This window comes from Dasypus novemcinctus, chromosome 3 (genome assembly GCF_030445035.2).
Source record: "Dasypus novemcinctus isolate mDasNov1 chromosome 3, mDasNov1.1.hap2, whole genome shotgun sequence".
NCBI lineage: Eukaryota > Metazoa > Chordata > Mammalia > Cingulata > Dasypodidae > Dasypus > Dasypus novemcinctus.
Window position 1 is genome coordinate 156,242,182 of NC_080675.1, and position 12,897 is coordinate 156,255,078.

At 46.8% G+C, this 12,897-nt stretch overlaps 1 protein-coding gene across 3 annotated transcripts in view; it reads right to left on the reverse strand.

Moving 5' to 3' along the window:
- Positions 1 to 12,897, reverse strand: part of LRRK1 (leucine rich repeat kinase 1) — a 131,175-nt gene that overhangs the window by 18,164 nt on the left and 100,114 nt on the right. For all 3 annotated transcript variants that reach the window (XM_004462098.5, XM_058294618.2, XM_071214326.1), the window contains 4 exons: positions 11,963 to 12,126; positions 10,836 to 10,975; positions 8,724 to 8,973; positions 158 to 318 (listed from right to left, as the gene is read on the reverse strand). In XM_004462098.5, coding sequence (XP_004462155.2) covers positions 158 to 318; positions 8,724 to 8,973; positions 10,836 to 10,975; positions 11,963 to 12,126 — 715 coding nt within the window. The remainder of the gene's footprint in view (positions 1 to 157; positions 319 to 8,723; positions 8,974 to 10,835; positions 10,976 to 11,962; positions 12,127 to 12,897) is intronic.

The window sequence follows — 12,897 nt, forward strand, 5'->3', positions numbered from 1 at the left end:
GGTGTCAAAGCCGTGGAACGTGGAGGCGTCAGCGTCCCCACCGCCCCCTCAATGGCTCCTGTCCGACAACCTGCAGACTTGTCAGGGCAGCCCCTGTGAGCCCTGCGCATGCTCCCTGCCTCTGTGTTTCCTCCCTGAGGTGGCCTGTGCCCTTTACCTGCGGGGGCATTGGCGAAGTTCTTGAATTTCTTGATCTGGAATCGCTTCATGGCCACCGGCATGCCCTGGTACCGCGCCTGGTAGATGATGGTGCCACTGCCGCCCTGGCCCAGGATGCTGTCCTCGTTGTGCTCCAGCTTGCTGTTCTCCAGGAAGAGCCTGCCGGAGACACAGCCCCAGGGTCAGCTTGGCCCGTTTCCTCTTAAAGAGTCCACACTTTGAGAGTTAGTCTCCATCAGAAAACTGCATGATTAGGCCTCTCTATTTCTTTTTATTAAAAAAAGAGTGATATAAAGTGCCATGCACATTAGTGTCCCCACATCAGTGGCTCAGATTTCACCTAAAGGCAATTCTCACTGGTCTGTGCATTTTTAATCCTAAGTAAAAGCAACATGTACAAGATTGACTTTTGGAAATGCTGCCAGCAGTTCCTGTGCACCTGGGCTGTCTCTGCAGACCCCTGTGGGCCTGGAGGCTTTGGGGGTATGAGCCTTGGGGTACATGGAATCAGGGAGAGGCCTGGAGCCTCCTGGGTGCTGGGCACTCTGAGGCCAGGCAGGTAGTGAGGCCACTTGTATTAGTCAGCCAAAGGGCTGCTGATGCAAAATACCAGAAATCGACTGGCTTTTATAAAGGGTATTTATGTGGGGGTAGAAGCGTAAAGGTACCACGCCCTAAAGCATAATTTACTTCCCTCTTCAAAGTCTATTGCCACATGTTGGGGCAAGATGGCTGCCAACATCTGCCAGGGTTCAGGCACCTTGGGTTCCTCTCTTCCAGGGACTCTGTTTCTCTCTGGGCTCAGTTGCTGTGCTTTCTCCACAAGGTCAACTGTAGACTATAAGGCTCTCTAGGTTTTGCCTCTCTCCACAAGGCTTAGACTCTCAGATGAATGGCTTTTTTCTCTTTCTGGGGCCTTCTCTCTTTCCTCATGACCAAACTCCTCTGCGTGCTTACTTCCCAGGGCTCCAGCTTAAGACTCCAGCAACAAAACTCCAACTCTGTCCTTTCCCATGTCTTTTATCTGTGAGTGCCCACCCATTTTTATCTGTGAGTCAACCCCTACTGACATGGCCCAATCAAAGCCCTCATCATAATTAAATCATGCCCAGGTACAGACCAATTTACAAACATAATTCATTATCTATTTTTGGAATTCATGAACCATATCAAACTGCTACATTGCTGTAGCACTGTGGGCTTTGGCCCTAAGGGCTCTTCGGGCAGGGAGGCAAGGCATGGGCCTGTGTGTGCAGCTGCCCTGCACTCCCCCAAGCTCTCTGGGTGGTGAACACCATCAGCATCCCCGTCATCCTTGAACTCTGTCTCATTCCCAGAGAATCCTCTTTTCAGAAACAGCAGGCCAGAAAGGCAAGGCATGAAACAAAGAGAGGAGGTAGAGAGGGAGGAAGTGATGGAGAGAGATTGAGAAAGGGAAAAAAGGGAGGGAAGGGGGAAAGGAATGAAGAAAGGAAAGAGGGAGGGAGAAAGGAAGGAAGGCTAGAAGGGAAGGAAGGAGGGAGGGAGGATGGAGGGAAAGAGGGAAGGAAGGATGGAGGAAACAAAGATGGGAAGGGGGAAGAAGGGCAGAGGGAAGGAGGGAAGGAAAAAGGGAAGGAGAAAGGGAAGGAGAAAGGAGGGAAGGATAGAAGGTAAGGAAAAAGGGAGGGAGGACGGAGGGAAAGAGGGAAGGAAAGAGGGAGGGAGGATGGAGGGAGAGAGGGAAGGAGGAGGGAGGGAGGAGGGAGGGAGAGAGGGAAGGAGGAGGGAGGGAGGAGGGAGGATGGAGGGAAAGAGAGGGAAGAGGGAAGAAATAAGGGAGGGAGGAGAGAAGGAGAGAAGGAAGGAAAGGAGGAGGGAGGGAGAAAAGGTAGGAAGGAAGAAGGGAGGGAGGGAGGGAGGGAAGGAAGGGAAGGAACAGCAGCCCACCTAGACCCTCCCCCCTGTGCAGAGGCCCACCTGGGGATGAGCCCTCCCCACCCCACAGCCAACCCCCCTCCCCCTGCAGAGGCAGTTGTTTCCCACACCTTTCAGGAGCAGGCTCTGCAGCTGCTCAGGCTTCATATGACTCAACTGGAGCAGACTCCAGGCAAGTGTCCCCACAATCACCCTTGGTGATACAGAGATGGGCTGGAGCCATTGTTCCAAGTGCTCACCCAAACTGCCTCCTCAGGGAAACATGGGTCCCCATAGAATGAGCACAGGGGAGCTCTGGGGGATACTTCTGGGGCTTTCTATTGGGATGCCTGTCATTTTTTCAGGGTTGAATGGATGCCAGGCCCTCATCCACCTGCCCAGATCCTGGTGGGGACGGGGTGGGAATGTGTGACACTTCCAGGCTATGTTTGGGCCACTGTCAATGTGCCTGAAGAGCTTCTGCTGAGTGGTAAATCTACCCAGACCACTGGGCTTCTCAGCTCCCTGTCAGGTGACTTAGTTTAAGAACCAGGATGGGGTCAGTGATTAGATCTGAACCAACGGAGGACAAAACCATCTGGCTTTTCACATTTGATGCCACTAAATTCCACAGGCCAGATTCAGTTGGCATTTCTGAGATGAGACATAAGTCATGACAAGTTTCAGCAAATGGATGAAGATTCCAAAGCTTTGGTAGGTGCCTAATTGGGTACTGTGACAGTTCGAATTTGGTGAATACCAAAAAGAGATGATGTTTTTGAACTCATCCATTCCTGTGGGTGTGAGAACCTGTGATTGCATTAGATTTGGTTGCGTGACCTTTACTAGATCACTTGATTAGATTGCTTTTGATTGGACTATGTCAGTGAGGAGTGACACGGCCTGGGGTCTCTGCCCTCTTGCTGGGTCTTATATAAACTGAGAAAACCATTTTTGACCCTCCCATGTGAGAGAGGACTTGAGGATTGCTAGCAGCTGAAGCTGAAGCATGAAGTCCCCAAGAGCTGGGCCCATGGAGCAGCTCAAGGCCGAAGAGATGGGTCATATGCCATATGTATGATTGCCCACAGCTGAACTCTGAGAAAAAGAGCAAGTGAGGCTAGGAGAGAAGGCCCAGAAAAAGGTAAACCCTATGCCTATCACCCACAGCTGAGCTCTGGCAGGCAGTAGATTCTGGAGTGAAAGGCAGCATCCTTGGCAGAGATCAGCTGTCATCTTTCCTCACCACATAGCAGAATGCCGGGGTCACCAGTAGCTGAATTAGGTGAGAAAGTACCTCTGATGATGCCTTGATTTGGACATTTGCACAGAGAGTAAGGTACTCCTAGAGTCGGCTCTTGCTAAGGGCAGTTAGTAAACACCCAGAGCTCTCTGGAGCTAGCTGAAGCACCTGTTTGGTGGCTTCAGGAGGCCAGTAGGGCATCCTGCAACATCCTTGAAGGAATGGAAGGAGGAGACTGCCCATCTGCAGAGAAGACTCGTAAGTAGAGTGCTCCATGCCCCTGAGGCCGGTGCCCATCCTCCACTGGAGGCACAAGTCGACTCAGGAGCTGTTCTGCAGCTGGAATTGAAAGCTCCACTTCCCAAAATGGAGGAGGAAGAGACGGTTGGGCACCAGCTTCAGCTACTGATGAGTAAAATTCAGTGGGCTAAAGTATAATCCTGAGAACAGCTAAAGTTTGAACCTGTCCAAGTAAGAAAGAGGCTGGGAGCTGCCATCTTAACTCTGCACCTGGCACAAGGGGAAGTGGGGTAGACTGAAAATCCCAGTGCTGGTGAGGATCAGCTTCTTTCCATCCAGGTCAGATTGCAGCTCTAGCCTAAGACCCAGTACCACCTCCAACAGGGAGGAAGCTGCAGGAACCTGCACCAGCCTCTCTGGGAAATTGCCAGCCAAGCTGGGGAGGTCGGTGATTGTCCTACTCTGGTGGTGCAAGCCACCCCAGGAGCTGTTCTGTGACCGGAATTGGAAGCTCCATTTCCCATAAACAGGGGAGGAGATTGTTGGTGGCAGATTTCAGCTACTGATTGGTAGACTTGGATGGCTAAGGAATAACCCCAGGAACAGGTGGGGTGTGAATTTGTCCCAGTCAGAAAAAGGCCAGTGGCCGCCATTTTGACTCCACCCCCAGCCTGAGGGGAAGCTGGCCTGACCAAATATCACAGTGATGGTAGGAACCGGTTTCTTTCACGCAGATATGCCTGCAGCCCTAGCCTAGGCTTCGATCCCACCTCTGGAAGAGAGGAGGCTGGCTAGCTCAGCACTAGTCTATCCAGGTAACTGAGGGTACCTTTGACTGGCACAAACTGAAGAATTAAAAGTCTACTGGGGCAACTGCGGTCATCTTGGACCTGCACTGCATAGATTGCTGCCCACACCTGCAGCTCCATCCCTGCCCCAGGCAGGGGAGAAAGATGTGTGAAGCTTCATCAGTCTCTCTGGGCAACTACAGTCTAGGCCTGCACAACTTGGATTACTCCAAACAACTGTGACTCTGTCCCTACCTCTGGGAAAGGAGAAAGTTGGGAGAAGCTTCATCCGTCCGTGGGGCAATAAGGGCAGCTTGAAGCTCCACAGTTTATAGCACCAACTACATGCTTGGCTCCTACTGCACAACCAGCAAGTGAGAAAGGGCAGGAGGCCCGAAACTAAAGAGAAAAACTGCACCAACAATAAATACTCTAGTAAGCCAGACGCCAAGACACCAACCAAAAATTACAATCCACACCAAGAAACAGGAAGCTATGACCCAGTTAAAGGAACAAGATAAGCCCCCAGATGACATAAAGGAGTTGAGACAATTAATCATAGATATTCAAAGAAATCTCCTTAATAAATTCAATGAGATGGCTAAAGAAATTAAGGATATTAAGAAGACACTGGGAAAAAAAAGACATTAGATGAGCACAAAGAAGAATTTGAAAGCATGCACAGAAAAACAGCAGATCTTATGGGAATCAAAGGTACAATAAATGAAATTTAAAAAGCACTGGAATCATATAATAGCAGATTTGAGAAGGCAGAAGAAAGGATTGGTGAGCTTGAAAAAATGGCCTCTGAAAGTGAACATACAAAAGAACAGATGAAGAAAAGAATGGAAAAAATTGAACAAGGTCTCAGGGAACTAAACAACAGCCAGTTCATGACACTAAATGTGTCATGGGTGTCCCAGAAGGAGAAGAGAAGGGAAAAGGGGAACAAGGAATATTTAAAGAAATAATGTTAGAAAATTTCCCAACCCTATTGAAGGACATAGATATCCATGTCCAAGAAGCACAATGTACTCATATCCGAAAAAATCCACATAGACCAACTCTGAGACACATACTAATCAGAATGTCAAATGCCAAATACAAAGAGAGAATTCTGAGACCAGCAAGAAAAAAGCAATGCATAATATATAAGGGATACCCAATAAGATTAAGTGCTGATTTCTCACCAGAAACCATGGAGGCAAGAAGACAGTAGTCTCATATATTTAAGATACTATGAGAGAAGAACTCCAGCCAAGAATTTTATAGTCAGAAAGACTGTCTTTCAAAGATGAGAGTGAGATTAGAATATTCACAGAAAAACAGAAACTGAGAGAATTTCTAAGTAAGAGACCAGATTTTCAGGAAATACTAAAGGGTGTGCTAGAGTCTGAAAAGAAAAGACAGGACAGCAAGGCCTGGAAGAGAGTCTAGAAATGAAGATTAAAGCAATAAAAATAACTATAAGTGTCAAAAGAGGGTGAAAGTAAATTATGACAGATAAAACCCAAGTAGTCTGGAAAAAACTTAACCAATGATGTAAAGCACTTGTATTAAAAAAACTGCAACCCAATGTTAAAAGAATTTAAAAATGTCCTAAATAACTGTAAGAATATTCCATACTCATGGACTGGAAGACTAAATATCATTAAGATGTCAATTCTACTCAAATTGATATACAGATTCGATGCAAACTTGATAAAAATTCCATCAGCATTTTTAAAAATTGAAAACACAATTAGCAAATTTATTTGGAAGGGTAAGGGGTTCTGAATAGCCAGAAACATCATAAAAGGAAAAGCAAACCCTTACTCTGGATTTTAAATCATACTACCAAGCTATAGTGGTAAAAACAGCATGGTACTGGCATAAAGACAGATACGCAGACCAATATAACCAAATTGATGGCTCAGAAACAGACCCTCACATGTATGGTTAAGTGATTTTTGGCTAGCCTGTCGAACCCACACAGCTCGAGCAGAACAGTCCATTCAGCAAAATGGTGCTGAAAGAACTGGGTATCTATAGCCAAAAGAAGGAAAAAGGACCTCTAGCTCACACCTTATCCAAAAATTAACTCAAAATGAATAAAAAACCTAAAAAGAAAAGCAAGAACCATAAAAATTCTAGAAGAAATTGTAGGAAAATATCTTCAAGACTCAGTGGTAGGTAGTGGATTTTTAATGGAGATAAGAGAAGGACTGAGATGGACTACTGATGTTTAATGTATGTAGAAGTTTTAATTAGCTTTACTGTAAAAGTGTGGAAATATATAGAATGGATGGTAAAAATAGTAATAGCTAGTTTATAAATAGGGATGTGACTGAAAATGGTAGTCTAGGGATGTAAATGCCAACTGACAGAATGCTAGGGAATAATCTAGGAACTGAATACTACAGTAAACCAAGAGGTGGATGAGAATTGTGGTTGATGGTACAGATGCAAGCGTGTCCTTTTTGAGCTACAGCAAATGTATATTACTACCGCAGGGTGTTAGGAACGCATGGGAAAAATACAACTGGAATGACCTATGGACTGTGGTTAGCAGTAATAATATAATATTCTTGCATCTATGCCAAAGATGTACTGTGTTGATAATGGGGCAGTATGGAAAATGTGAGCCAAATATATACTATGGATGTGGTAACAATCAGATGATATTATCTTATCTGTAACAAATGTTCCATCACAGTGTGGTGTGTTGATAGAGGGGTGTTGTTTGGGAATTCTGCACATGTGCATGATTGTTTTGTAAGTTTACAACTTCTGTCATAAAAAATATATTTAAAAAACACACCAAATGTAAGATAAGGACTATGATTACTAAGAAGATTTTGACAATATTCTTTCGTAATTTGTAACAAACATCTCAAGACAATGCAAGGTGTTGGTGGAAGGTTGATGTATGGGCCCCCCTGTGTGATCTTATGCATGTTTGCTTTGTAAGATCACAACTTTTAACATACACTTAATTGTTTATGTAAGTTCATATATAAATGACATAAAGACAATAATAATAGGGAGGGCTGGGGAAAAATACTTTGTTTAGTAGTAATATTTTGACAATGCTCTTCAATCATTAGTTAAAAAGGTTTAACAACAATGTAAGGTGTTTGTGGTAGGGTGAGTTATGAGAGTCCTGTATGATGTTATATATGTTTGTTTTGTAAGTTCACAAATATTACTATTCACTTATTGTTTATGTATGTTTGTGTGTGGGTGATATATTTCAATAAATTAATAAAAAAAATTTTAAAAAACAAACAAAAAAACCCCTACTGGTGAGAGTGAACTGTTAACAGATCAGGAATAAAGGGAAATCATTTTTGCCGAAGAGTGGTTTTTCATCGTCCTTTCCACTGATAAGGTAACTGGGAGTATTGAAAAGAACTATGGAGGGAAATTATCCAATGTAGGAGGTATTTTCTTAATTTAATAGATTCATTTAGAATCATGTTTTGGAACTCAAATTCTGCAAGACTACAGAATCCTCCAGATCTACTTTCTTGGGGTGAGAAGGAGAGCAATTTGGGAAAATAAGAATAGAAATATTCATACACACAAAAAAGGGTTTAATTTTCTTCAAAGTTACAGCATTCCTTTAAAAAAGAAAGCAATAGGACTTCACAATGCCCCCAAACTGGGAACACAGGCATCAAATTGACCCAAGGAGACCAAATCATAGATTTTGGTTTCCATCAACCGCAGAAGATACCACCTTTTATCAGGGACATGGCTAATAACCATTTCCTTTTGGATGGGGCCACAAAACGTTTTCTTTTCTTTGGAACTCTCTCCCTAATTATGATTCTAGATTAGTATAGGTGGAGTCCACTCTGGGAAAAGGTTCAGGAGGTTCAAATGCTCCTTGCTAGTGGCAGTGGTTAGGGGGTCAGAGTTTGCCAGGAAAGGAAAATGAGGCTGTAGGTTTGGGATCCCACCCCTTCCAGCATGACTGAGGAGCCTGAGCCAGCTGGTCTTCAATTCCTTCTAAATAGAAGGCAGTGAGGAAGAGTTGGAAGGGAGGGCCACTCAGCAAAGAGGAGCTTTAGCTAATCTGGGGGAAAGAAAGTACAGGGGTTCCAGGACACCCAACCCCTCAAAAAAGTGTGCTGCCCAGCTGGGCCTGTCAAGGCCTCAGAAGCTGAAACTTAGCACAGCCTTGTTCCCTTTTGGGGGCCCAGGATGGAACTCTAAAAGGCAACCTCAGATTTTGAGGGAAACAGAAGCTGGAGCAACTGCCGTGCCCTGAGATGGGGAGACTGTGGGGTGGGCACTCTGATGGGGTCTCCCAGCGCATCATCAGGAATCTGCTCAGGGGCCCGCATGCCCAGAAGACTAGCCCCTCGACCTGCACCTGTGTTCTGCATGGGAAGCAGGACAGTGGCACCCACCTGGCTGGGAAGTCGGTCATGAACAGCTCTGGGACCAGCTCCTGCAGTGGCACAGGCAGGTCCGGGTGTCTGGGACAAGAGATGACGTCCTGCTCGATGGCTGTGAGGACACAGTCTTCCATGTCAAAGTACTGCACGCTCTCTGCTTTCTCACCAGGGTCAGCGTGCTGGGCACAGGATGTCTCGCAGATGGGGCAGGGCACGTACTGCTCCATGAGTGGGGTGCCATCGCTCTCTGTGGCCGTCAGAGCTGCAGAGGGACAGAGGAAGACACAGGTCACACACAGGTGGGCAGTGCATGAGGCTGAGCCAGCATCCTGTAGCCCCAGGCAGGGGTGTCTTTCTCAGAAGGGGTAAGGCCACACCTTGGCTAACACCCTTGGGGCTCCTTTTTGGAGAGCTATCATTGATCCTGAAGGATGAGCACAGGGAGAGGTCAGGGGTGCAGCAGGGTGAAGTAGTCTGCACCTTGTCCAGGCTGGCTGAGGAGGGTCATGCTGGCGGAGAAGGGGACTTGCAGTAAGTGGGGGCCCCAATTGTACAGGTGGGCTGGGTCTGAGCCACGCTGTGCTCTGACCAAACTCCAGATACTGAACCACAATCAGCATCCAAGGAGACATTCTTACACATGAAACATAAAGCTTGCAATGCCTATGATTCTTTCTAGAAGAGCAATGCAGGCAAAGAAATGAGTGCAAAGGATAACAGACAAAAGTTAGACATTTCGAGCAAGAGATGCACACCCCACACACCTCTGACAGGACGTGCCCGAGAGGTCCTTCAGTGCAAGCCCAGGCCTGTGCTGTGCAGGGTAGGAGGTGGACACCTAGAACCTTCTGGGCATACCTGGCACCCCAGGCTGTGTGTAACCCACTCTGCAGGCAGGGGCTCTGGGCATGCAGGCCTGGGGCTAGTGGTTTTGCTTGGGACAAGGTCAGGCAGCCCCTGCCTGGGTCTGCGGGCCATATTCTCTCACCTCATCATGACTGTGTCATGAGCCCACCAGCCAAACCAGGGTGTGGCAACACCTCCGACACCTGCCACGGGGTAACCAGTGGTGGACGGGTAGTTAGTAAGTTCTCCAAAGCATTTATAAGTGCCTTGGGGGTCTCCTTGGATGGCCACAGAGCCCCTAAACTCCCACAACTCACAACTGGGCAATCTTCTCGAAGGCCCTCTTTCTAAACATTTTTGACCTCTGAGCATCCCCCTTCCCACTGTTACCCGAAGGCCTCCAAGGTCATCATTGATTATCAGAACAGCTTTGGGAGAGTGCACCTGAGTGAGTCCAATGTCATTCCTTTAGCACTTTTCTTTTTAAGTTCGCCTCAGATGCAGACCTCCTGCAGAGCTGTGGAAGTGGGCTCAGGGGGGTCCCAGGCTTGCCTCAGCAGGAAGGGTCTGGAGCTGAAGCTCCAAATTGGCTCCCTGCTCGGCCAGGCAGAGCCCCCTCCCCAGGCTGTCCCATCATGGCTCCATCATGTCCCATGGCCTCCTCCCCACCCTCTGCCCCACAAGGGCCCATGGGTTTATCTCCACCCTGGGGTCCCACAGCCAGTATATCACAACAAAGAGATGACCTCAATGCTTCACTTCAAAAGCAGTTTTTGGGGGTGAACCTTTAATGAAGAAATGGATCAAAAGGGTCCCAGAAGGGCAGCGAGGATGATTTGACTGTCCCCAGGGGTGGGGTGGAGGCAGGCAGGGCAGAGATCAGATGTCCTCAGCAGATGGCAGACGCGGCTCTCCTCTCACCAGACCCCACTCCCTGGTAATGCATAAATCTCCATCTGCAGGCTGTCCCCAAATATGAGCTGCACTCTCCTCAGTGTGTAAACACAGAAGGCTCACCTTGAGCATCTTCTTGGACCACTGTGCGATACCGGGTCATCTCATGATGAAATCCCCCCACATGCGCTGAGCTTGCATCGGCCCTCGCAGTGCAACCCCACCAGTGGCCAGAGCTGTACCCCCATCCAGGGCCATTAAGACCCCATTGGGCTCCTTGGGCTGAATCCCAATGGGATTTATTTTCCCCAAAGCAAGAACCCCACCCTGCTTTAGAAAGAAATATTAACACAAACAAGGGCTTGGCTCAAGATGTTCTCTTACCAGGAAACCACTGATCCATCAAGGAATTGACATGATCCGTGATAAAAGCCATGGCTGAGAAGTCCCTCATCTCTGACTGGCAGATGATTTTTATGCCGCCACTCTTTTTCTTCTTCCAGTTCACATCGGAGGACTCGACACTGCAACCCAGAAATAGAAAGGAGACCATAAGGTCTGGCTGTGGAGACTCTGGGGACCCAAAGGGGACCCAGGTCCTGGTGGGATGTGCAAGGGGAGACTGTGGCCTCTGTTTCTCTCCTTGTGTGCAGTCTCTGCCTTCTCCTTGGCCTCCCTACCTCCTCGGCCTCTAAAATGGTCAAGAGAACATCATGAGGATTTGGGAAAAAGGGTTGTTCAGACTGGAGTATTGGATCTGACCCTGAGGTGCGACCCTGGGGGAGTTTCTTTCCCTCTTGAAACCCCAGTTTTCTCACCTGTGAGGTTGAAGTGAAAATACATATGGAGGTGCCAGCACCAAGAGGGGCCTACATCAGGGAAAATGTTAATTTTCCCCCTTTTTCTTTCTCTTCTCACAGAGCTGAAGAATATTTTGAAGAAAAAAAATCATTGTAAATATGGAATAAATTACCTGCCATGTTTATCATTAATTCAGTCTGTTGAGATGACTTTATCTCTCCAAAAAACCCCCCAAACAAACAAAAAACACACACAAAAAACCAAACAAAAACCCGAAAAGGGAACTAAGTTTGGTATCTTGTCTATAGTGTGGGATCGAGGTGACAGCAGGGTCCTGGGAGTCTGAATGCCCCCACTGGCCTGCTCTTCCTCTTGGAATAAGGGAGTGGGGCTGGATGGCTGCAGGGCCCCTCCAGGTCCACTTGAGTGACCCACAGGAGGGGCTCACTCCTGAGCCCGGTGGCCTCCTGCTTCCCTCCAGTCTTGGGTTGTGCCCACCACGTTCATCCTCCCCACCCGCTTCTCCTTCAAGAGGAGTGTAGGGGAATAGGAGATGGTGTCCTCCAGGACATTCCTGGGGAGGGGCTTGCCGCTCTCAAGCGTGGAAATCTGGACCAGACAGCCGAGGAGTCCCCAGCCAGAGGCCAAGACAGATCCCAGACCACGGTGCCCTCATGCTGACCAGCCAGGGGGCTCCCAGAAGGCTCTACCTGAGGTAGCCCCCATCGAAGGTGACCAGAAGACCTTCCTGCCAATAGATAGTCTGATTTCTTTTCACTCTGAATGTACTGCAGCGATTTCTCTGGTTTCCAGTAAAACTGTAAATAGTTATTTTCCGGTTCCTGCTTTTTGTATTCTTCTTGTTTTCAAAAAGCTGAAAGACAGAGAAAAGACCCCACTTAAGTATTCTGGGCTCCTCGTGGTCTGTGGGCAGAGGTCTGCAGGCCCCTATCATGATAAATGACCACAGCTTTTCCCAGCCTTCCCCTCCTGTCCCACTCATCCCTGCTGCCAAATTCAATGCTGCATTATCTCCAGGGTCTCCAAGCTGCTCTGGAAACACACTTTCCCCAAAGGATTGAAAACAGGCATCACTTTTTAAAAATCTCCACTCCCTCTTCTGATTTTACAAGTAAAAATTTCTTTAGAAAATGTGGAAAATGTAGAAAAAAAAGTAAGGAAGAAAATAAAACACCAGTTTAATATGAAGCAGAGAGATCATTGGAGTACATTTTATTCTGGCGTTTTTCTATGTACATATATTTTTAATAACAGCTGAGGCCATATTGTCCTTATAATTTTGTATACATTTACAAACTCCAATGCTGTTAAAGAATTCATTTTGAACATTTTTGTTTTCTCATGCTTAATATTCCATTATTATTTTCTCTATGATTCGAACTTTATTTCAAATTCAAAAAATAAAATAGACCAAAGACAGCTTAACAAGTTATGGAAGCATCATTCCATAAAAGTTCTGCCAGGCACTTTTATCTCATCTAATCTCCAAAACGAATAAAATTGTACCTCCAGCATTCAGGAAGATGAACACAGATTGGTTAAATGACATAATCAAGGTTTCCTTGTTAATGAAGAAAATTAAGATAGAAAAAAAGTGCTGTGATATTCATAGCTCATAAAACTA